Source organism: Netta rufina (assembly GCF_964035555.1).
Source record: "Netta rufina genome assembly, chromosome: Z".
NCBI classification, from domain to species: domain Eukaryota; kingdom Metazoa; phylum Chordata; class Aves; order Anseriformes; family Anatidae; genus Netta; species Netta rufina.
The window spans coordinates 19,080,935-19,106,675 of record NC_140126.1 but is presented as its reverse complement, the minus strand read 5'-3'; the positions used below and the strand labels follow the sequence as shown (position 1 = coordinate 19,106,675).

At 38.7% G+C, this 25,741-nt stretch overlaps 2 protein-coding genes across 2 annotated transcripts in view; one reads left to right on the top strand and one right to left on the bottom strand.

Annotated features, from left to right (window-relative positions):
• The window catches only part of NLN (neurolysin), a 35,556-nt gene extending 32,353 nt beyond the window's left edge, over positions 1-3,203 (bottom strand). The window contains exon 1 of the mRNA XM_084304832.1: positions 3,075-3,203. Coding sequence (XP_084160958.1) covers positions 3,075-3,100 — 26 coding nt within the window. The 5' untranslated portion in view covers positions 3,101-3,203. The remainder of the gene's footprint in view (positions 1-3,074) is intronic.
• Positions 3,204-3,408: 205 nt separating this feature from the next.
• Positions 3,409-23,686, top strand: SGTB (small glutamine rich tetratricopeptide repeat co-chaperone beta). The gene is made up of 11 exons (XM_084304679.1): positions 3,409-3,421; positions 4,441-4,593; positions 10,104-10,207; positions 10,896-10,965; positions 14,207-14,306; positions 16,703-16,807; positions 19,666-19,804; positions 19,892-19,954; positions 21,941-21,978; positions 22,224-22,307; positions 23,276-23,686. Exons 2-11 carry the CDS (start codon positions 4,494-4,496, stop codon positions 23,385-23,387), a joined length of 915 nt encoding a protein of 304 aa, XP_084160805.1. The 5' UTR covers positions 3,409-3,421; positions 4,441-4,493; the 3' UTR covers positions 23,388-23,686.
• The last annotated feature ends 2,055 nt before the right edge of the window (positions 23,687-25,741 follow it).

The following is a 25,741-nucleotide window of genomic DNA, read 5'->3' as shown; positions in this document are numbered from 1 at the left end:
CTACCACCAAGTGAACCATACAAAACACAATGGAAAAAAGTATTTCCAGCTCTCTCTGGTACTGCCATAAGCATCTCACAAAGGCCTGTCATACCTGCTATGTAAACAGCAAATGCATGCTATTTAGTGCAAACACCACACACTGTTACAAGGACAGTTCAGTACTTGAACAAAATCATACAAAGCATTTAAAACAGTCTGTTGATTTCAACTGAAAAACAAGTGGTACTGCAAGACAGAAAAAAAGTATTAAGGAGGGTTTGTAAACATAAAAGCTAAATACATTTAAAATGTATCCTTTTCTACAGAAGGAACCCATGACTCAATCTATTGGAATTCTTTAAAAGACTCAAAATAGACAGAGATCAGTCTACACAGCTAGTGTAGTCTGTTTGGCTTTCAAAGACTAATGAAGAGATTAGCAAAGTTACAATATTTACTCATGACAATACACATGAAATGTCAGGAGTGACCAGAAGAGGAAGAGAGAACAGAACACAAAGATTTACTATACCACTCTGTAACATGTGAAGCACAAAGACACTATGTGCAGTTCTGCTCATCCCAACAGTTATAAACTTTCTCATCTTCTGTTCTCCCACCTGCCCCAAACCTTTTCCTCTTCTACCAAGTCATGATGAGTCAATACTGATCAGCTGCAGTGAGAAATTAATTCCATCCAAAGAAAAACTAACTAGATGGGGATTCTTCAGCCTGGACAAAAACAAACAGAGGAAGTATTTAAGAAATTTATCCAGTCATGAAAAGCATGGAGAGAATGAACTGGGATTAATTTTCCCCCTATTACTTCTGACACGACTCAGAAAAAGATCAGTCTTAGGAAGCTTGTTCAATGTAAAAACACACTAGTAGACTAATTTTTGTACAAAATCCTAAGGCAAATGCTTTTTGTGTAGGGAAGTCCCCAGAACCTAGACTACAACAAGGCACAGGACTGTTCTGAAAAGTTACTGCTGCATGTTTGCCTTGCCTTTTGTGCTTTCCTAGGCATCCTGATCCTGACTTCTGTAGGAAAGAGGACAGATTTTTGATCTGTCAAATCCAAACCACTGAAAATAAATTTTTCCAAGCCAGGCATTTCACAGAATCATACAATAACCCAAATTGGAAAGGACCCACAAGGATCATTGAGTCCAACTCCTGGCACCACACAGGACCACCCAAATATCAGACCAGATGTCTGAGAGCATTGTCCAAATGCTTCTGGAACTCTGTCAGGCTCGGTGCTGTGACCACTGCCCTCAGGAGAGGTGCCCAACCACCCTCTGGGTGAAGAACGTTTTCCTCACACCCACCCTGACCTTCCCCTGTCCCTACCCCATGCCGTTCCCTCAGGTCCTTCTCTCTTCGTAGAGAGAATGTCAGAACGGTTATTTCCTCAAAAGATGTTGATTTCATTGCTTTTTTTAGTCTGTTCCAACCAGTGCCCTACAGGACAAATTCAGACCACAAAATGCTTATGAGGCTGACATCTTTGACTCAGTAGGTCCAGGGAACATTTTGCTCTGCAAACTCTGCTGAGCAGCCAAATTGTTTCTCTAGAGCCTGCTGTGGTTACAAAGGTGGTGGCTGTCGCTTTTGTCCACAGTAGATCAGTGCTGCTGGGGTACACAGATGAGGTTGTGCAGTCTGGGGAGCACAGGGAAAGTGAAAGATGTCCTGTGCTTCCTGCCTGGTCCTTGCCATTGCTGGAGTTGGACCTGACAGTTTAAGGAAAGCAAACACACACTAAGGCAATAAGTATGCTATAGGAAAATGCTATAGAAAAGCCCCTACAAAAGGTCTTCCCAGTTTTATGACCTCCATCCCCATTCCCTGCTCCTCCTCCTGCCTCTTCCCACCAACCCTGTTTCTTGCCAGTTCACTTCCCTGTCAAGAGAAAAAAAAACGTGTTCAGATTCTCTTTCCAGAGACAAAAATCTAAAATTAGGTCTTAAATAGAAATTCTCATTCTCCCAGAGCCCACATACATCTATTTTGCTACTCAAAATATTATTTTGAAGACTTTGAAAGAAAGTCTTCAGAATTCTTGATTCCTGGAGAATTATTTTAGGACAATGAAATTATTTAAGTCACACTTCCCTCTTCATTTTTTCTTCCATTACTACTAATATCCTCAAGGAGCAAACAGGCTATCGCCCCAGCTTAACTAATCCATGCGTCAAATGTTTAATCATTTTATTCAACTTAAAATACATTTGAAACTTCCTAAAAACTGACATTTCACATATATTAATGTGAGATATCTCACATTAACATTGTGAGTGTGTTTGCTATTCAACATTTCTGCAGCCATTTGCTTAGCTTTGGGAAGTCAGAGGTCTCTGTTTGGCATCCAGGATCATTCTTATTTTTGGGGGATTGGAGGGGGACAATGACTTGGTCACACTCAAATGATGACTGACAAAAATAATGCAATTAACAAATTGCAGTGATCATTCCCTGATGTGCTTGCAACACGTGGTGAAAAAAAAAAAAAGCAAAATCAATGCCTAAATCAATACCCAACGCTTTCTTGGCATTTAGGAGGGAGGGGTCTTTAGTTTCCACATGCAAATTGGAAAGACTGATCTTTTAATTCTTCCCCTAAAGGAATAACTTCAGTGCTTCAAGCACTCCACGTCTTTCTTTTTGTCTGAAAGACCTGCAGGAGATATATGGGCAGCCAGCGCAAAACATGGAGAACAGCGAAAACGCCTGTAACAAATATATATACATATATACATATATATTTATTTATATATATATATATATATAAAGATGCAAATGTGCGTTGGGGAAATAAAGTCTTTGTGCACTGAACCTGGCAGCAGAGGGGCGATCCGGGAGGGGGGGGCTGCGGCTCCTGCCCGCCCCGGCTCCCCCCGAACAAAGGCAGCGCAGCCCGGGGGGCTCCCCCCTGCCGCAGCCCCCTCGCCCCTCGTCCCCCGCAGCCCCCGATGAGCCTCATGCTGCTCCCCAGATCCCTGCCCCGAGGGGACAGGGCAGGGCTGGGCGCCCCCCATTTTGAGGCGGTGCCCCACGAGCCTCCCCCCCAGCCCCTGGGCGCCTACCTGCGAGCCGCGCACAGGGCCAGCATGGGGGGCGGGGCCGCAGGAGGAGGAGGAGGAGGAGAAGGAGGAGGAGGAAGAAGGAGGAGGAGGAGAGAGAAGGAGGAGGAGGAGGAAGGGCCGGCTGCGCTCCCGCTGTCACCGCTGTCACCGCCGGCCGCGGGCACCGCCACGGCCGCCCCGAGCATCCGCTTCCGCCGCCGCCTTTCTCCTCCCCGCCCAGCGGCGGCGCTGACAGCGGCACAGCCCGGTTCGGCTCAGCCCGGTTCAGCTCTGCCCGGCTCGGTTCTGCTCAGCCCGGCTCGGCTCTGCCCTGCCCGGCTCGGTTCGGCACAGCTCTGCCCGGCTCGGTAAGCGCCATGCCCCCCCCCGCCGTGCAGCCGCGCCGCGCCTCCCCCCCCGAGCCCCTCTCTGAGGCGGCGCCTGGAGGGACCGAGGGGTGCGGGGGGCGGCGGCGGGGGCTCGGTCCGGGGGGTCCCGAGGGGTCCCGAGGGGTCCGGGGGGATGCGGGGAGAGCCGGGGGACCCGGGGGGGCTGGTGTTGGGTCGGTATTTCCTCGGTGGGAGCCGCCTGCAGCCGGCCCTGCCGTGGCAGGGAAGGGGCGTGAGTGTGAACCTGAGCGTGAGGCTGAGTGTGAGTGGGGAGGTGTGGGGTGAGCCCCCGTGGTCTCGGCCCTGTTGTGCCCAGCCTGCGTTTGAGCCCCCCCCCCCCCCCCGGAGCCTCCTTCACCCCCCCCCCCCAGCAGATCAAGGGGGGAGGTGATGTCCGCCTGGCCCCGGAGGGGTCTGTGGAAAAATAATAACCGGGAAAGTTGGAGGAGACGAGGTTCTCCCCCAGGTTACATAACTCCGACAGTGGGACGGAGCCACCCGTGTCAGGGACCACCGAGCGTGCAGCGAGGTCGGGAAACAGAAGGGCGCGTGTGGAAGCGTGCGCTGCACCTTTACGTCACTGCATCTCCCTGTCGGCGTGGAGGGTTAAGGGATTATATGAGTTAGGCGTGTGACCCCGCTTCCAGGTGTGTGTGTCTTGGGAATAAAACCCAAACTGCATCCTTCGGGAAAATAAGTTGCTGGGTTTATCCTCGGTGACCTCTCCGTCAGGAAGGAGCCCAAGGAAATCTGTCCTCTTTTGCTCGTAGACTAGAGGATTGTAGGATTCCCTATAACGCTTACAATTCAATGGCTCGTCTCAAGGCACTGCTTTATTCGGCTGTCTCGTGAAGGATGATTTTTCATGTTTTGGGTGCGTTTCTGACTGAGGCTGGAATGCTCCAGGAATTAACGACTGGGCCCAAGGCATACGTCCTGCCATATTATAAAGCTTTTCTTCCTTTTTTTTTTTTTTTTTATATATATTTTATTTCCAGAAATAGGAGATCCTATTCTTCCTAAGACACAGGAGAAATTCAACAATTTCAAAATGTCATCAGTGAAGCGCTTGGTTTATGCTGTCATCCATTTCTTGAGAGAGCAGAGTCAGATAGATACTTTCACTCCAGATGAACAAGAAAGCCTGGAAGGTAAGTGATGAAGATAGTAATACATGGGTAGGTACTATGCATGCTTATGTTACATTATTTGGTGTATATTGCCAAATGTATTTCTATTGTGTATAGAAAGTAACTGAGGTGACTTCACTGAAACTGACACAACATATTATATGAGAATAAACGATGATCTTAGTATTTCTAAGATAACTAATTTTAAAACATTTCTCATTTTAAAAGTGCTCTAAAGTTGTGAAATTACAGGAATTTTAAGTGACAGTTATTTAATACTTTGAACCACGTCAAGTTAGACAAAGCCATAATGCAAGACATGGGAATGATTTATATATGTATCCTGCAACTTTTTGCCAACTGATTCATTTTCACTTTACTTTTATGTTTATTTTCCTCCTGCATTTTGTGTGTGTGATGTAAATAACCATATATTGGTTTTGGCATATGGGGAAGAACTCCTGTTTTATACATAGAAGAATTCTGGGTAGTTTATGAGGGAAATCTAAAAGATCCTAAGAATGGGGAAAATAAAATAAATGCTTTGCATTGCTTTTCTACATAAACAGTAATTCTAAAGAGCACGCAGTAGTATATATTTTCAGTTTAGTATATGACTTCTTGTAACAGAAGACGTGGCCACAGGAAGATGGACATTTTTGTGTTTGAGACATTCACTAATGTTTGATGTGTTTTCCTCCTTCACATTGTTCTCATTTGTTTTCTCTAATTCCTGGGAGGCATTATGTTGTTCTCATTCCTTTTCTCTAGTTCATGGGAGGCATTATCACAATGTGGAATTAAGCAAGAGAAGAACAAAAAGATTCTTAATTCTGCAATAAGCTTTTCATAGCATCTATTTAAAAGACCTGTGCATTGCTCTAAGTAGTCTTTGGCTGTGTGACTCAATGGGAGGATGAACTGGAGGTATAAAGAGGAAGGCTAGAACTACCAGGGCAATAAACAACATCCAGGGAGTCAATCGTTGAGTTTCCTGAAATTTACAGAGTTGAGTCTAAGAGGCATAAGCTTTAAAAGGGAAACCTGGAATGTTCTTCCTTCCGCTGCCTATTGCTTTTACAGTGTAGTTAATTATTTACCAATGGAAGCAAGAAATGGACATTTGTAGCATGCTATTCAAAGGATATTCCACAGATAGGGTCTGCACATTTGAAAAATGATAGTCATCTATGAATTTAACCAGTATCAGGTTATGATGGTACTCTGATAATAAATTTCTATTCAGCTGGTGAAAGAAAGCAATGATGAAAGTATTTCATGAAAGTATTTCATATGATGGGAGACAACAAATTTTCCTTTCATTTTTATAATAATGCTGATAAGCATTGGGTTATGCCTGTGAAGGTTTACCTGATTACCTGTTGTAGAGCAGCCTTAGCCAATGTTTATTTGAAGGAATCAACAATTTTCAGATTCTGTTTCCTGAACAAAAATATTATAAAACCTCACTTGTGCTTAAATGCTGATATGAAACTTACCATTTTAATACAGATATGAAATCCTAATTTTAGAGCTGTACCCTGCCAGAAGTTTGATACCATATGCTATGTGTTAGAGGATCGGGGCAGGCATACTGAATAAATGAGTCACTTTAGTTGAGCAAAATATCTTTATTGCTTGTGGAATAGCAGTACTGAGTCTTACGCATTGAATTGGTTAATGCCAGGTGAAGACATAAGGGATGAAAGAATGTGACTAATGTTTTTCATTGATACCTTATGTATCTTAGTGAAAAGATAAAACACAGTATAAGTATCTATGCCAAGAAGTAATTTAAGTAGTTCCCATTCCCCGCAAAACAACAAAAAGATAAAACATTACAAATAAAATTGAGACCTTATCAAAGTATAAGTCTAGCATGTATTCAAACTCTTGCATTCTGCATGTTTATATTACAAAATTATGTCAATGATACGGTAATTTTCCTCTAGGAATTTTATGCTTACATAATGAATAAAAACGACTTAATCTGAGAAATCAGAGTAATTGTAAGATAGACTGGAGAAATACACTCTTTTGCAATCCAGGATCCAGAGAAGTGATACAGGTCTCTGTTCTAACACTCAACCCTATTGTATGAACTGGCAACTTGACTTCCTCCAAGTTATACCTGAGACAGTGTATTTAAATAGCAGTTTCTTCCCTTTCCTTGCAGTATCTACAAGTTTTTCCTGTCTGTAGCACCTGTTTCTGTGGGACTAAAGCAGAAACTCTCTACGAAGTGCACAAGGCTGTTTTTTTTTTTTCTCCTGACTTTGGAGATGATTGTACTGCAGTGAGTCCTCAAAGGCAGAGTTCTCGAAACTGGCATGTACCCCTTAAGTTGAGGTATGCATGTAACACTAGAGTTGGGGGACAGGTATGTGTAAGATGAAGCAAGCTGACACTGAGCACTAAAGGGGCCTCATGTCATGACTTAGCCCTGGCAGGCAGCTGAGCACCACATAGCTCACTCTCCCCAGGTGGGATGGGGAAGAGAATCAGAAAGGTAAAGTGTGAGAACTCAGGGGTTGAGATGCAGACAGCTTACTAGGTAAAGCAAAAGCTACACACATGAGTAAAGCAAAACATGAAATCCATTCAGTACTTCCCATCAGCAGGCAGGTGTTAAGCCACGTCCAGGAAAGCAGGGCTTGTCATGCATAATGATTTATTGGGAAGACAAACAGCATCACTCCAAATGTTCTCCCCTTCCTCCTTCTTTATTCCAGCTGTTATCGCTGAGCATGACCCCATATGTTATGAGACATCCCTCTGGCCCCATAAGGCCAGCTGTCCTGGCTGTGTCCCCTCCCAACTCCTCACTGGCAGGGCAACACGAGGAGCTGAAACGTCCTGGGCTCTGTGCAAGCACTGCTCTGCAACAGCTAAAACGTAACGGTGTTAACACACTGATTTTCATCAAAAGTCCAAAACACAGCAGGTGTGAGCTTCTCTGAAAAAAATTAACTCAGTTCCAGCCAAAACCAGGATACCTCAGCAGCCCAGTTAATATTCATTATTCAGTGATCAACAGCTTGCAAGTCTGCTGTGACGCCTCGATGTTGTTTGCAGCTTGAGCATGGACAGCAAAAGATCCTGGAGCTGTGTGGCACTGGGGATGCTGAGCTGGGCTCCAGCACAGTCCACATGCTCCTGTTGTAACATAGTAGGTTTTTTTTGTGAGCCCCAGATGTTCTTTGAGCTGTTCATTGGGGAGGTAGGGATCTGCACTGGTTTGCAAGGTGATCTGTATGAGCTGCAGCAACTGCCTACGTCTCTGGAAGTGTATGTGATGGTGGAGGTAACAGGGAGAACAGATAACTTTGGCCTCATCGGTGAATAGCTCACATGGTGCTGTAAGTCACAACTTTCTGATGACTTTGAGCCTGTGGCAGCTAACAGTGCCTCACTTAAGTGAGATACATTTCTGACAAAAACATATCTTCACCCCTTTGACTTTACTGGGCCAGGTTTTTACCATAGTATCTTAAAACAGGGTAGTTATTGATCTTTTCACAACTTAATATATCGTCTGATTTGGAAAAGTTTCAGCTTTGGCAATGTATTTTTACACAGGTTTCTATTGTTGTCTTACGTGTTAAGATGTGTTTGTCATTCTAACCTATGGATTCATCCCATAAGACCTCTTATTTTAATTGTACTTTTGAGATATAAGGATTATACTTCCATTTTTCAGTTAAAAGAGAACTAAAGACTTCACTGTAAAACTGGTTATTTATTTAATGGAAATACTTCCTGATAATGAAAATATATTCTGGATTCTTTTGTTTAAGCATGATTTGTACTACTGCACTTTGCAAAAAATCTCATGTCAGATAAAGAGTTACTGTTACAGACAATGCCTTAGAAAGGTAAAGATTGTACTTCAAATTGACATAAAACTACAAATCAGGTGAAGGATTCAGGAAAGGGAATGTCTTCAGAATAAATTTGAGGGAAAAAGGGTAGGTATATTTTGAGCATTAGCTTCCTATTAGGTCATATAACAAAAAACTAGACATGCAGTTCCACTGATTTTATGATAGACCCAACAAGGAGTACTGCTAATATATCATCCAGAATTTGGCATGATCAGCGCTCACTTTACTATAAGTTTTTCTACATAGCAGGAGGTAAAGGAGTTTAACCCAAATCCTTCACCACTTCTATTGAGGAATTTAGAATGGGGCAAACTGATGTATTTTTAACATTTATAGGTTACAGGAGCAAGTTGTATTTGTATTTCACTATGTATTCAATTACTGTTACATATTATGAACTTTAATTTTGTGGTACTAAATTTTTTTTCTGAATGATTTCTATTGTATGTTGTGAGAGTTTTAAAAAAATACTTGTTCAAAGTTTAACTACTCATTTTACAAGTTTACTTTTTTCTGTTTTGCCCAGCTATGGTGTAGAAAACAGGCTCCTCAAACTGGCCTTACTGTTGTTAGCTTTCAGTGATTTTAATTTTAATTGGAGGTCAGCGTTGGGGTCCCTTATAATTTGAATTCTTATTGGCATTACATTTATTACATTAACATAGGAGTGAAATTAATTATAGATTCTAAGATTCAGTTTTTACTGATACTTAGTTTGAATTCAGCTGTCCTCAGTTATCTCTAGTTCAGGTTAAAAATGTGATATCTATAAAATAAGACATAAAAATACTTTTTTCTGCTAAAAGCTACACTTTATGAGGATTCTTTGCTCCTCCTCAGTTTTCAGTCTAAAACATCTAGATGATACATGTATACCTTAATGGAAGCGTTCTACTGCATTCTCAAGATGATAGGGAAAGTATCAATACAATTTGAGATAGAATAATGTATAGACAAAGCTATATATTACTAATTGCCATTCATCTTCTTTTGTCTGGAAACGTGACGACATTTGAAACTTCATTCTGGCACTTGGTTACTTCTTTTTCAGAATTGCTTCATGTGAGCATATGTAGATTATTGCAGGACTGGGAGAGCCATTTAATCCTTACACAACAGAATGTGTGAAAGGATGATGTAGAGAGATTTTCTTACAGGATGAAGAGTAGTGATTAATGAAGCATTTTATTAATAGACAATGTCTTCAAATGAATATATTTTACTTCAGAAAAGATAAAACTAACAAGTATCCCACATTTATTCTGTAATTAAAGATAAGCCATTTTCTTCTGTTGTGTCACACAAACTTTAGGCAGTTTGGCTGTGTTTTGGCATGGGTCATGTGACACGTGTTTTGAGTTATGCTTTTGTTAAATATTTGTACGTTTAAAAATATATCAAATGATTGAGAGAATTGAAATTAAAATTATAAATTGTTTTAAGAATAACGTTAGAACTACGTAAGATTTTGTATGGCTTATAGCCAGTTCTCTGCAGATTGGGTAGCCTCTTTATTTTACAATGTCTTTCAAATTGCTGCTCTTACTAGCTGAATAAAGAAGTGAATCACAGCTTTATAAATAATTTAAAGAAATTAAACTTCTTTTGAGAAACTGGTGACCTGATTTTTTTTTTTCCTCTTGTAAGTTGCAATTCAGTGTCTGGAGACTGTGTTTAAGATTAACCCAGAAGATACTCATCTTGCCCCTCCACAGCATTTGATAGAGATGTTCAGAAATTCTTTCCACAAGGTAAGAATTTAATTTAAATTCTAGACTTACTCTGCCAGTATGTGATAAAACTTCGTATTGTATACACAACCTTGCAGTACTATGTAGGTCAAAAAATGTGAAAACTTAAGGAAAATGGGAAAAGAGTGAAATTTCCATAAAAGCTGGCAGAACGAGAATCTTTAGGGGCAGTGGGAGGAATTAATTTGAAGTAGACAAGGACAATTCAATGTAGGATGTTACTGAACAGTGGATTGTATAGTTCTCACTTAAAGGTTATTATCCCTCAGTTAATCGATTGAGCTCATCGACTGTTCTATGATGCTTCTCATTCCCTTCTGGAAATAATTTAGTTGTTCAGTTTTAAAAACATATCCCTAAGTGCTAACCTTAAAATGCTAAGTTTTTTAAAATCCATGCTAGTAATATGTGTTATCTCTGAGTTTCTAGTACAGGAGGCACAGAAACCACCAGGGATTGTAGAGACTTATCAACTATCTTCTTCTTGGCTTCCTTAAAATGTGTTATGAGCCATGAGGTTTCTTTGGTAGTAGAAAGCAAGCTATCTTTCTCTTCTAAGAGTTTTAGTGATGTTTTAGGTTTTGTACTCTGCAAAATAGGAGATCTTGTTGCTTGTTGATGGAATGTTGTCCAGCCTATAATTATGGCTTGTATTTTAATGAAAAAGTATTGTTTTGTTTACATACAGAACGACATGCTGCCTCTCTCAGATTCCTTACCAGAGAATATTGAAAAGGCAGACCAACTGAAGGATGAAGGTTTGTAAATTAACATAGAAATAAGCATCGTGTGCTCTGAATAAGATTTTTTTGGTTATAATGGATAGTGATAGTAAAGCAGCTGGACTGGGCAACACAACTCATAGAAAAACTTCACACTTCTTCCACTGGTGATTGTTATTTTGTAAGGGACTGTTATTTTGTAAGTAATTTGGGCCATTCAGAGTCTATGAAAATACCTGTAGGGCTTGCTGTGGTTATAGGACTTTAGCGATATCCAGTCCTTTCTAGGTGTGGATATTACAGCAATTCATGCTCTAAATTAATGTCTTCCATCTTCTAATCTGTTAGTCCTCAGGGCTTTGTGAAATGGACTAAGAAAACAAAATGAATGTGTCCTGTGTGTTAGTCTTAGTGTAGTGATACTAAAGCAATTCATATTTCTACTGAAAAAAATGAAGGGGTCTAAACTTTGATAAAGGGCACTTGAAAGTGTTGGCAGTCAGAAGGACTAATAAGCAATTTGGGACTGCTCATAGTGCTTTTGGTTAACTCCCATAATAAATTTAAAACATCATATCCTATTTTTAAATGTTGCTCTCTCATATTAGTCCTTTTCGTTTTCACACAAGTTTATCTATCACTGGTATCAGGTTTGTCAGTTTTGAGTACTTGTCTGTCTGAGCTTAGTGAAATAAATTACATCAATTTGTTGAAATCCATTTGAGCCTTATCTTCTACAATATTGTAATTCTATCATTTTGTGGTTTCTGTCTGTATGTCCTTACTTATGGAATAACTTTACACACCTTTTCAGCCACCAGCCTGTACCTCCTCCACCCTCAAACTTGCCCTCTAGAAATTGACTAATGAAGGATGAAATGAAATCAGATTGCTTAATTTTCTTTCTTGGTCATTATGAAACCTGAGTGATATACCCTCCAGACTAGCAAATACTTGAATTTACTTTTCTGCCCTTGTATACCACTTGATATTTTGCTTAATGTAAGCAATGGAGAGTACAGATTATATGCAGGTTTGTGGCTTAATCCTAAACAGAGCTGCTTGGTAAATAAATTATAATGGTAGTACTTCCATTATAAAAGGATATGCACTCAAAAGTATAACCTTTTTTTTTTTTTTTGGCCAGCATTAAAATAAGTTAATACTGTTGCATTTTCTTTTGTATGGAATTGCTTAATCTGAGCAGAAACAGGTCTATCTGTTCTTCTGTTTTCCTTTAGCCAATTTTGAGCTGCAGAGAGAGCAATATTGGTACCCATTGAAACGAGCTCCAACATAGCCCTGTATCTCGAGTCACTTTTGTTTCAGAGCAGTATCAGAAATTCCAGCTTTGATGATCATCAATAGCAGTTTTGTTTTAGAGAAACATTAACTGCTACAATCTTGTGGAGTGCAGCTACCTTGTGAGTCTGAACTGCCAGTAGGATTTCGTGTGTAGATCTCTAAATTAAAGGAAAGATGCGTAGATGGTGGGCCTGTAAAAATGAGGCAGATGCAGTTATAATCCGTGTGTATTTTGGAAGTATACAAGGAGCGGCTGAGGGAGCTGGGCTTGTTCAGCCTGGAGAAAAGGAGGCTCAGGGGCGACCTTATCGCTCTTTTTAGGTACCTTAATGGAGGCTGTAGCGAGGTGGGGGTTGGTCTGTTCTCCCACGTGCGTGGTGACAGGACGAGGGGGAATGGGCTTAAGTTGCGCCAGGGGAGTTTAGATTGTGTATTATGAAGAACTTCTTTACTGAGAGGGTTGTTAGGCATTATTATTGGAATGGGCTGCCTAGGGAAGTGGTTGAGTCACCATCCCTGGAGGTCTTTGAAAGACGTTTAGATGTAGAGCTTAGGGATATGGTTTAGTGGGGACTGTTAGTGTTAGGTCAGAGGTTGGACTCGATGATCTTGAGGTCTCTTCCAACCTAGAAATTCTGTGATTCTATACATGAAATTACAGTTTGAGTTTGCCTTCTCACTGGCAGTGATTGCTGACTGTAATTATAGTCTAGTGTATCACTGTTAAAATAGGTGATTTTGTAATATATTGATGATACTTGGTTACATATATCTGATTTTGTTTATTAATTGTTTTGTAGTCACAAATAAATGCAAGTATAATTGTTTTCAGTTACTATTGTCACCTAAAACTGCTTGCTCCACAATCTTTCTTTCTTTCTGACTGAAACATTCTAGCATTTGCCTGTGCAGTTATAACTGTAGAAAGTTACAGCTGTAGTAACCTGTTGACCTGCCCCTTCTCTTGCTTAGTCTCGGAGAGGGTTTAAATATTATACCAAAATACAATGAAATCAGTGAAAGTCTGTTGTTTCCTGACAACTTCTTGATGTTGCTGAGAAACCTAGACAGGTTCTGCAGGATCTAGCAAGCCAAGAATCTATAGCAGTGGCAGCTGGAACAACCTCAGACTCAGGCACTCTGAACTAGGACTTTTTATAGTAACAAAGAAGTAGAGAAACAAAGTAAGAAACCACCAGGAATGCCTTGTCTCAGGGTGGAAGAAATATGGAAGGTATCTGTAGTTTTGAAAGAACTTAACTCCAACATTTTCTTTGTGTAGAGAAGTTACTTTATTCTGCCTTTTCACTGTAGTAGACTTAAAAATATCAGATATGAAACTTTATTATTGCATAGAAGATCAGAGCTTTGATGGTAAGAAATTTCACTTCTGAATCACTTTGGATTGCCTGTGCTATATATGCTTTTCATTATCTTTTGAACTATGTGACAACATCACACAAGTGGGGTCTGTGTGCTTGGTTTTTGCTTTTATCTCCCATATTAAGTGAGTAGTTATAGGGAGGTTTTTGGTAGATGTGAGACCAGAAGGGAATTAACATACTGCCTATTGGACTATGAGGCTTGGAAAGTTAGTTAAAACTGATGAATTTGTATTAGAATAGAACTGCAATTACAGTTATACTTCTCAACAAAGGGATCTTTACTTAACAGCAGAAACTATCTGGAAAGTGTTGAATAGGAAAAAAAAATAGGAAAAAAAAATAGGAAAAAAAGAGAAGAGGAAGGCATATGTGGTGGACTACCATGTGCATAATGAATTTTACAGACATAGTAGATATTTCTATTTGCTTTATTCCATGCCAGTTGTATTTAAAAGAATGTGTCTCGCAAAAGTGCCAAAGTGCCATCAGAACTGCCTTATTTAGAATAATGTAGTTTCTCTACTTTTTTTTTCATACATAATGATGTATCTTTTAACTGCTTATGAGCTTCTAATAATTTATTTCAGGTAACAATCATATGAAAGAAGAAAACTTTGTTGCAGCAGTGGATTGTTACACTAGGGCTATAGAACTGGATCCAAGCAATGCAGTCTATTACTGCAACAGGTAAAAGCGGAATAATACACACTTTTTATTCTCAAACTTAATAAACATTATTTTAAAGATAAAATATGAAGTAGATCAAAATAGTGTGGGGCTATTTAATGTGAATTACATGTGAGGCAGAGGTTAACATATTAAATTAACATATTAATATATTAAATCACTATGTAGGCTGTGGTTCTCAGTCCATTGAGAGTAGTAGGAGCCTTTTTTTTTTTTTTTTTTTTTATTTCAATGGTCTAGTGATTCAGCTGCTATCTCTGTCTCCTATAGTATTGCCTTCCCTTGGAAAAAATAGTGTTAATGTGTTACAGCATTTAGGAGATTTGAAAGATTGTATAAGTACTCAGAATTTTTATGCACAACCTGTTGGAAAAATAACAAGACTGTGTTGTCGTAGTTTCATTGTATAATTATTTCTTCAGTGTAGCATTGACATTGGACCAGATGAATTTTGGAAGGGCATGTTATTCTAGCAGCAGCATGCACTTTCAGTATACTGCCCTGAGGATCAACATAAGAACAAAAGCAGTGTAATCTACAAGCCCTGCTGAAGCTGCCATGCCTCTAGAGCTCCTTTGCTCTTCACTCTTCAGTGCATCTGTCCAGAAGGACTTATTAACTTGAGTGCAGTCAACCTGGCCTTGTGGCAGTGTACTCTATAGATTTTTCCTTTCTGGGGGCTGTGCTTCCATTACTCCAGAGTTTAGTTTGTGATAAATGCAAGTATATGACTCAGTGTTTTGTGGCAGGCATAAAGAGAAAGGGAATGCACAGCATAGTAATATTGTTTTACATCTTTAAGAATGATTGCGTAAGTGATTTTAGGTATCAAATATAAAACCTGATTCAAAAGCCTCCCAAATAACTGAAAGATTTCTCAGTAGAATGAGCTTTGGCACCAAATCTATAATTGTCAAAAGAGTGAAAATACTTCACTGTTTTCTGTGCTATACATCATCACAGACTACATTTGTGAGCACCAAAATGAATCTTGACGTCAATGAGCCCAGTACTGTATAAAGTTACTTAAAAGAAGACAGGCAGTTCTTTGGAGTTTCCAGAGGGATGCAGTGTCTGAATAAAGATAGGCCTTATCTTATTTGAGCTAGCTTGGAATCCATGAAGAACTACCACCTTTAACAGCATTGCTTTTTACTCACAGCAGGGGGATAAAGAGGGAGGTTAGGTGCCATTGAAGTTGTAACTGACCGCACAATTTTTTTAAACATGGAAAGAACACTTTCTGTTCAAACACATGAGAAACTAAGCATTGTCCCCAATTCTTACCTACAAACCTTACTGGCATCTACAGGAGCTAGACCACTGTTACATAGCCTAAATATTTAAAAGCTATAAGTAGTTCATTCAGAAAAGATTTTAATCAAAGTCAGATAAAACATCCAATCTGAGGTTATCACAGGAGAAGGGATTGAATACAGTGATGGTTGTAGCATCTAGCATTCCTATTAAAAAAAAATAGTGCTTCATGCAATGGAAATATTATTATTTCTTCTATAGCTTTTTAGTCAAAGAAGAACTAATTAGAGTATTTTGGGACTTTTCAAACTGGGAAAACTTTGAATATTAGTTATTACAATTGCCTTTTTAGTTTGGGACAAGTCTTTAACCTTATTGTATAAATAACCACAGCATTCAGTATTTCTCTGGTGTGGAGGTACAATTTTAATTTAATAATTCAGAGATTAAGAAGTGTCATCCCAATTTATTTGCAAGCATGAGTTTTGCTGAGATACAGTTACGTATGTAAAAGAAATATCACTTCAGTTCAAAATTAGTGTGAAGCTGTTATTTTCCTTGTGATCGTTATCCTGAAGTCAGATTCAGAGAGCAAATGGAATGGGTCATACTGAAAGGCAATTCTGTGCTTTCTGAAGCACAGACTTAACTGCTTTAAGGGGAGAAAAAAAAAAAAAAAAGAACAGAGAAAAATCACAGTATTCCTTCAAAATGCAATAAAAGTGTAGTCCTTATTGGAAAAGTGCAATTGTATAGAGTATTTCTGTTTAAATAACGATTTAATATCAACTACTAATTCAGAGTTTCACTTCATGCAATAGGTTTTGTGATGTGTTCTGTGCATAGTCATATACTAGATATAAAATAGTTTTACAATAATTTCTCCTTTGTGTCCTGAAAGGTGAGTCTTTGCTCTCCAAAGCCGAGTCTAGCAATGCACCTATGCATGGACCTAATTCAGAACATTTGCTTGACCTGCTTGATTAAGGAAACTTGAGGCATTGCCTAACTAGTGAATGTCAGTAAGACAAAACATGTCTAAAGTCAGTAACTGACATGCGGATACCTAAGCTTTTTTATTCTTGCTCTTACTGTTTTTTGACTAAACTCCCTCTTTTCCCCTCTACGTTTCCTCCTAGGGCTGCTGCTCAAAGTAAACTCAACAAATACAGTGAAGCAATAAAGGACTGTGAGAGAGCCATAGCAATAGACCCGAAGTACAGCAAAGCATATGGGAGAATGGGGTAAGCCAATAGAAATCTGAGTAAATGCTGAAGGCCCACATGTAAATCACCATACATTTTCTGAAATAAGTGGAGCCATGTTGTTTTGCTTAACTGACATTCTTGTCGTGAAAGTGTAGCAATTTTCTAAAGATGACCCTATCATGCTGTCGGCTTTAAGTTTTGTATCTGTGATTGATCTCAACATTGTCATATCAGACTTTGTCAGTTAGATTTTCTTTTTTTTTTTAATTTCAGTTTATCAACTTTGTAAATTTAGTTTAGGAAGTCATGATGTGTTTTTCTTTTTAATCTCCTACCTAATTATGAGTTATAAAAATTATGCTGTTAGAAAAGAGAATCTGCTAATGATGCTGTTAGAAAACAGCATCCTTAAAGGTACCGGGCCTTCAGTGCTAGCAGTTGAGGCTTGATTTTTCTGTACAGTGACTGTGAAGAGGCGGATATTTGGGCAAGACTAAGCTCTGTCCTGTTAGCATTTTTTCTCAGTCCTGTCTGAGTGGTTAGGAAGATTGTCCCTTTAGGCAGAGGGTCTGATGAAGTGCTATATCTAAAAATGTCAAAAATGTTCTCCCAAATGAGATGCCTGCTTTAGTCAAGGGACACTCTTCTGAGATGTGTAGCTTTGCATAGTCAATAATCAAGCGTATTATGAAGGTGTAGGCTGAATGCATGCTTTTGGCTTTTGTGGTTTTATCTATACTAGTAAATCAAAAAAAATGCTTGGGATTGTTCTTTGGGGTCAGCTGGCACAAAATAGCCTGTGTCTATATTATTAAAATCTTGTTTGCAGTATGGAGTGACCACATCCAAACTGCCTATTGCTAAATTGCCTTGGCCGGTGTTAACTTCTGAACCATGCCCTAAAATTGTTTGGGCTAACTGGCCTGGGAAAAGACTGTGCCAGGGGCCATTTATTTAAGATCAAAAATGATGGAATTCTGTCATTTGAAAACCTCCCCAGACAGAGTTTATTTTAATACTACAAATGTAGCCTTTAAGATCATCTAGTGCATAGCTAATTCACTTTGAAATTTTAAGGACTTTTGAATTTTTGTCCTATATAACTGTCTTTATATTGTTTCTGTATATAGCAGAACCCAAAATCCCCAGATTTCAGTGAGGTAGAGGGAAACCACAGGTTGATTTAATTGGAAATGGGAGGTTATTTTAGAATTTTGGATGTAAGAGCAGTGTACCCTTTGATAAACAGTGTAAGTGGGATCATTCTCAGGCATTCCCAAGCTTCTCCTTTTTTGTCTGACTGCTTAAATAGAGGATATATTCTTACCTACAGGTTGTTGCTTAACTCAGCAGCTTGAAAGAATAATGTATTTGTCACAGGCTGAGTCAGAAAACAGTGCTTGTTTAGTAATAACTGGAAAAAAAGTGCAGAAACCATCTCAAAAAGAATTCCTTATGAGAAAGCTAGGATTTCTGACTGCATTAGAAAGGCACATACATCAGCTTTTCTGAGGATTTGATGGAAGCTCTGTACATGTTGCAGAAAGGAACAGAAGTGCCACAGAAATATGCAGAGATGGGAGCAGTGTAGACAGTTAAAGACGTGCTTCCAGCATGACTGAGAGAGCACTCTTCTGGGTAGGAGGTGGATCTGAAATTGCGAGCAGATAAACTTGCCTGCTCTTCTGAGTTGTGTGTTCCAGGAAGTGGAATTTAGCATACTTTCCCCATAAATAAACACAGTTGCGTCACAGAAATACCTGATTGCATTTCTCCTCTGGTCAGAAACTATTTCGACAAATTAATGGGCCAAAAGGGAGAATGCTGCATTGCAACTGTGCTAAGGGAGAAGACATTAGTATTGCATGGGTTCCTCCAGAAGTTTTATTGGAAAACCCTGGATTTTTGTACTGCTACTGAGTTCGTTATCACTGAGAGTAATGACTGTGACCAATGTGTCCTAACACTGAGCTCTCTTGTCTGACATAAAGGACTAAGTTCTGTTAGTGGGTTTTAGCACAGGCTTATTATCAACACAGTCTGTGTATCTATCTCAGCACATACTAAAGGGAAACTGGAGTACTAAATAGAAGTTGAATGTAGGTTACACAGATCTTTCACAAAATGTAGAAAAAAATGGGTTAGCTTTGAGATCAGAATAAATTGAATATATAGCAGAAGGCAGAACTGAAACTGCAACCAGATGGACTTCTGGCATAGCTCAAAGTAAGATAATGCTTTAAATGTAGGAACTAATCAAATTTGAAAACAAACATTGTTTCAGAAATAGTAGATAATCCATGCTGTGCTCTCCTGAATCTTTTTCAAAAGATTAAGTAGGCTACTCTGACACGTGGGTTTCTTAAAGATATTGCTACTGTCCTGTGTAACCCATTTGTCAAGCGGTGAAGCAGAAGATCCAAGAGAACCTTGCAACTAATCCAGTGCAAAAAGCTGTTAGACTGAAACTTGTGGTTCTACTGTTTGGTTTCTTGAAACTGCACAATTTACGTTAAGAGTATCTCCATCCTACTTACCTTCTGAATAATCTATTGGATCAAAAGAAATGGAAGAAACATTTAAAGGAATTTCTGAGCTCATGTTGGATCTAACTTGTGCTCTAAAACAGAGACTAAATCACTTGATAATGCCAAAGAGTTCTTTAATGAAACTTGCATACATATAGATGCAGAATGAGTTCCTGAGGGATCATCTGTTCTACTACAATAAAGGCTTACTCTAAGCAGTAGCGGCACTACAGCAAAACTTCTTTTAACTTTGTGCTTAAGAGAAGAGTTAGTTGTGAGATGCTGTTTTACTTGGAGCAGAAAAATCTATCATTATCTTTTGATAGTCATGTATGTTCTACCCAGGATTTCTTTATTTCACATTAGGTTGGCTCTGACCTCAGTGAATAAGTTTGAAGAAGCAATTACCAGTTACCAAAAAGCACTGGATCTTGATCCAGAAAATGACTCTTACAAGTCAAATTTGAAAATAGCAGAACAGAAACTAAGAGACATGTCCAGTCCTGTAAGTTAGCTCTGCATCTATTTATTAACAATTGTTTTAACTGGGACTTTGGAGGTAAACTTACTTTCAATTTTTACTTGTTTTTAGACTGGAACTGGACTGAGTTTTGACATGGCAAGCTTGATAAATAATCCTGCCTTCATTAGTATGGTGAGTATATTTCAAGCTTTATGTTGCTTTTAAGACTGAATCCTTAAGAACAACTCTAAACACAAGGGATTTTAATGTTTATTATAATGGGCAATAGTTGTGCTATACTGAATTTATTTTCAAAGGGATTTTACAGTCAAACCGAGAAGTGAAGGATGAATCTCCTCTGATGCCTGTCTCATTTCCAACTGATTCTGTCCTACTTACGAACAATGATATGTGTAGATAGCTATGCTGTTTTTACAGATGGAATGAACAGCAAAACACTTGTCAACAGTATGGTGGAAATATCTTTTCTATTCACCACATAATAATTAACAGTGAATACATAGAAATCACTTCTTAAATGAATAGCTGTTGTTTCAGATGCAGTCTACCAAATGCTTAACTAACTTCCTGGAGAGAACTATCCAGAACACGTTTTTGTTCTTACCTTTTCAAATGAAAATTTGAAAAGTGTTTAATACTTCAAGAAATGCAAAAATAGTGAATGTAATTAACACATAATGCTTTCATTTACTTCTAGTGTGCTGGCAAATTGTGATTTTGTCCCTCAATAGTTTTCTCCATGCGCGGTAGTCCGGGCCAATTTGTATGAATTAACTTCAAAGAACACAACTTGAAGGGAAAAAATGCAAAACATATTTATTTCTTTTGAGATTCCAGTTAAAACTTTACTACCCTTCTGGTAGCTTCTCTAGGGTAGGACATTTTAACCAGTGCTCCCACATGGAAAACAGATCAATGCAGCTGATACTGTGGTATGGAGATGGTAAGCAAAGGAAGAGGTGAACTCTCCAATGGCATTAGTGATGAAATAACACTGGGACTCTGTACAGCTTCGCTGGCCACATGACTTACTCAGACAGTCTGCATCTGTTTAGAGTCGAAGATGTACTCTTTAATGTGGAGCTAACTATGATGAAATGATTGTTTGTATCATTTCCAGAAGATGCCAGATTAAGTGAATAGAACACAGGGCATCCAGACAGGAATTAATTAACAAACTTTTCCTGTGGTGGTTGTGATGGGAGGTGGGGGTGTTTTTTTGCTGGTGGTGGTTGTTGTTTTGTTGTTCTTTTTAAGGAAAAAAAAGTTACTGACCTTGAGAAAGCCATTTCTGGCCTTTTTTTGAGCCACATCAAAGCTGTTACTGGTGGGAGAGAGAAAAAATCCTGTACTTCCCTCAGAGTTGATCTTTAGTTGGCATTTTTTTATCCAAATGTAGACTAGAGAAAACAGATGACTTTCGAGAAGCTGCATGGAGATTTATTAGCCAACTGATATTATGCATGTCTGGTTTTTGTACTACATTTAATAAGATAGTGAATGAGCAGATACAACTGTTGTTTTTTACAGCCACTGACTTCTGTAGGAATTACACTACTGACTTTAAACCATCACCTGGCTTATTCTGTAGTGTCTGTCCCTATACACTCTTACACTACAGTAAACACAACAGAATTTTTGAGGTACCTTATGAATCAGAGATATGAATGACCTTATGCTTACTATGAAATAAGAAGATAGGCAAGTTATCAAAGAAGATACATGTTATGGCAAAACCGTAGTACAAAGTAAGTCCACAATCTGGTTAGTCTCTGTAGTCTCAACAGCTTATTGTCTCTAGTAATAATAGTTGGAAAACTGATTTATCCAGTTGGGAATCAACAAAACTCAGACCATTGTCTAAAAAGCCCTACTGAAAACCTTCGTACCTAGAAATCTTATGTTAATCTTTTTTAGCTTTAGAGTACAGGGTTTTATATTTGTCTTGTTGTCATATTTTGCATGTCCAATGAAAATTTGTTGTTTGTTTTTTTTTTCAATATGTTAAACACTTTTCCCTGCAATGATTATTTTTGCTTGGGACCATTCATCTCTGTAGACATAAACTTAGCTTGATTTTGTAATAAATTGTAGAATTCCTTCACTGATACCTAAGAAGTTAATGTTATAATTTCAGCTATATATTATCTATTCTAGGCAGCAAGCTTAATGCAGAATCCCCAAGTTCAACAACTGTAAGTATTAAAATGAAGTACCATTAAAACAAATGTCTTCAGGGCTTCGAATTAAAAGAGAAAAGGTAGATGGTACTGAATTCCTGAAAATGTAATCCTATTTTTGCTTACTGTAAATAGAACTACTGCAGTTTCTTCTTCTTACAGCTTAGTTTCTCCCAGCAATTCAACAAAGAACTACAGTTTATTGCTTACTGTAAAGGTTCCTGCATACCCCAATGCCAACACTGTGCTAACTGTTCCAGGATGTCGGGGATGATGTCAAATGCCATCGGTGGCCCTGCCGCAGGTGTTGGTGGCCTGTCGGATTTGTCCAGCCTGATCCATGCGTAAGTACTACCAATCACTCAGTTTACTGTTACATTTGTGGAAACATTATTGCACATGATCTATTTAAGAGGGATAGCGTCAGACCAGTTAAACTGTGGCCTTTACTCATTGTATGCCTGATTATTATTAAAACAGATCTTAAAGGCTTACTTTCCATCTTGTTTGTTTGCATTATACATTTCCATCAATTGGAGTGACCATGTGCTTGGTTTCACTTTTTAGCTCTCATGCACTGTGCATTTTTCAAATGCCACGTAGTAAAAGTTCTACTTGAAACCTTTAGTTGCTTATACACATGCTTTCAAATTGTGTTCTATGAGTCTACTCAGTGCAGGTTGCAACAAGTTCTAAAGTTTTCTCTTGACTGACAGTGCTCTGGCATTCCTCCATTTAGACTAACAGGGCTTCAGGGAGGTGAATATAATAGGAATGTGTTTTACAAGAGCCAGGACCCAGATCTTGTATAATAAGATAACAATGATGCATCTGGAAGAATCAGCACACTTCAGGTGTACTTCAGTGTAACTGTATGCATGCTTTCTATTAATGACCTATGGCTCATAAATACAAGTTGCTAGCCACATCCCGTGTTTCTAGAAAAACTAGCATAAATTTGCACTTCAACTAGAAGAGTAGTTACCTTTAACTACTGGAGTGCATCCTCTCAAAGAGAAGGGAGTAAATCACTGGAATAGATTTGTTGCCAAATTTTAGTTTAGCGAGTAATATTTTCCATATTACCAAGTAGATGCAGTAGTCTGAAAGAATTAAGATTCTGTTTGGAGAGACTTTAAGTAGATAGTCATAATACTACAACTAACTCGGTGGGTAGGCTTAATCAAGGTGTCTTTAGTCTCAACTTTCATATAGTGAAGCTTTCAGTTACATTCGGGTGTCTTGGTTTGTTACAAAAGCTGCTCGTCTTTTTTTTTCACTTGGTGATTTTATTTACAATTGTTCAACACAGGGGGCAGCAGTTTGCACAGCAGATACAGCAGCAGAATCCAGAGCTTATAGAGCAACTGAGAAATCACGTCCGGAGCCGATCCTTCAGTGGCAGTACTGAGGAGCATTCCTGACTTAAAGAAGGCATGTGAATTGGAATGGTATATAACCTCAAAATGCATACCATAGTTAGTGGCAAAAGCACCATTGTTAACTCTTCTGCTTGAATAGAAGACAGAAAATTCTTCGTGTGTGTTTGCAAACAATAATAAATCTGTTAAACAGATCTATTGCACATAACTTGGAACATATCATTTATGTATACTTAATCCTCTGAAAATTAATACACTAAATACATTCAGTGGTCTGTTAAAATCCCTATGTACAAGTCATTTTCAGTATGTGCATTAGATTGATCTCCAGAGGTGTTGAGTGTCAAGGAGTTTTGGAGTGGGCTGACTTTGTGTAACAACTTAATTCTAAAATCCTAGTGCAAAAGGCATGTTACTCTGATGGTGAAAATTGTTACAGCTGTAACTCCCTGTCAAATATGCTATTGAAAAAATAGATGCATCAGCCCTTCTGATGTACATCTGATGTGCCCTTCTATAATGAGCATAAATCAGTGTTGGAATATATAGTGTACTTAAATCTCATGTCTGAAGTCTGCTTGTATCTGTGGAGGGGCCATCGTTGGTACCATGTAATACTCTTCAACTCCGCTTGGCAGAAGGGAGGGAAATGATTGCGAATGAAGGAGTACCACAAATTGTGGCAGGAAAGGATGGAAATCCTGAGTAGATACCACAGATACCAAAATGCTACTTGGCTAGGGAAAGGAAATCGCGTTAAGAAGGTTCAGGCACCTCTACTGCCATGTATATTCTCAAATCATCGTGGTCGCCCTGGAGGTCAGCAGTGTGGCACTATTTTCATGGGGATGTCAAACTGCATTACATTCTGTATGTATGCAGGATTTAATATAAGCTTAACAGTCATAACTATAATAAGCTAACACTGATTCAATGACTGTATAAATAACTAGTACTGAAAACTTATCCCAAAATAGCTGCCTTAGCAGGATTCTCTTTTTGTTCGTGTATGATAAATCACTGGCCTGAACAATTAAGGACTTTTTTCAGTTTCATTGTATGCATCTCCTTTAAGCAATGGGTGTGCAGTCAAGCTAAAGATTTTTCCCATCTTTGATATTTCTATCTCATCTTTTTTTTTTTTTTTTTTTTTTGCTTAGCACATCTTATTCTGAAAGAGACCACTGTTTTTCTGTATATTTGTTATATTACCTTTTCTTTTTAATTCTGCCTGGTGTTCACATTCCTTTCTGCTACAAGGTATGTTTGTTTTGTCTCCAGGGAAGTTCTCAATACTCACAATTATTTATTTTTTTGCATATCAAAATTGATTTGAGGAGCCTGCTTTGATTCCTAAGACAAAGTGACCTCTGCTGGCCAGTCACATTGGAGACAGCATGTGGATGAGTAAAACAGAGATTCCCAAAGGGAGAAATACACAGGAACTCCTAGACTTTATACATTGTATCTGATTCATTGTTGTGGTTAAAAATAAAAATAATAATAAAAAAAACCACCTCAGGTAGAGGCAAATAAAAGATTGGGACTAAGTCTAAGACTTCAAATGCTAGTTGTGCATCTATTGTATGAGCCTTCAGCTATGAAGTGAGGAAAAAATGCAGCTGAGTCTAAGGAAACATGAACAGAACTGGTGAACACACAAAACCCAGGAAACTCGTATCATCTTTTGAATAAAGATGTAAAGCTTAAAACAGCAACTTCAAGACATTCATAGTTTCAGCAGGGCTTGCCTACATATAGCATTGAGATGCTTTCTTTTTTGAATTTCTGTATGTGTTGCTGTAGCTGCTTTTTTGAGGCTGTAGAGATCTTTAAGCTTCTCATTAAATACACTTCCAAATAAAAACTTATCTGATGACAAAGAAATTTATTCTTAACATGATCTTTTATCAGAGGTAGTTCAGATTTTGAATCTAACTTGTGACTTCAATTCAGTCACAGTTAAGAGGCCAGGTTCCCATTTACAAGAAGGGTCAGTGGAGGTGCAAAGTAGGTTAAAGCTACTCTACAGATATTGCTTGAAGTAGTGTGTTGTATGAAGAGAGAAGCGTTGCTCCTAGCACCCTATCTCTTTGCATAAATCTTCATCGTTCCTCTTATTTTTCTTTAATACTCTCAACCAAAGTGGGCCCTACTAGCTTTGATGAGGGGTAACTAGTAAATTCAGAATGGACTGGACAGCACATCAAGGTATCTCATACTCAGTTTATGCTTACTTTGACAGCAAGCTTCATGTAGTCAGTTTTCTTTCTAATTCAAAACAGCACGAGTGTCAAGAACCTCTTGAGAACTCCATAAGAACTACAATGATAATTGTATGATGATACACAAAATCTGCTGTAGAGGTTGTATTCTCTTCCATAAACATACATTTT

What these genes read in the sequence shown, in the direction of transcription:
- SGTB (XM_084304679.1), top strand. Translation starts at nt 4,494, where the DNA reads ATGTCATCAGTGAAGCGCTTGGTTTATGCTGTCATCCATTTCTTGAGA. An exon ending in TGAACAAGAAAGCCTGGAAG is followed by an intron (nt 4,594 to 10,103) that starts GTAAGTGATGAA and finishes TCCTCTTGTAAG; the next exon opens with TTGCAATTCAGTGTCTGGAG. An exon ending in TCAGAAATTCTTTCCACAAG is followed by an intron (nt 10,208 to 10,895) that starts GTAAGAATTTAA and finishes GTTTACATACAG; the next exon opens with AACGACATGCTGCCTCTCTC.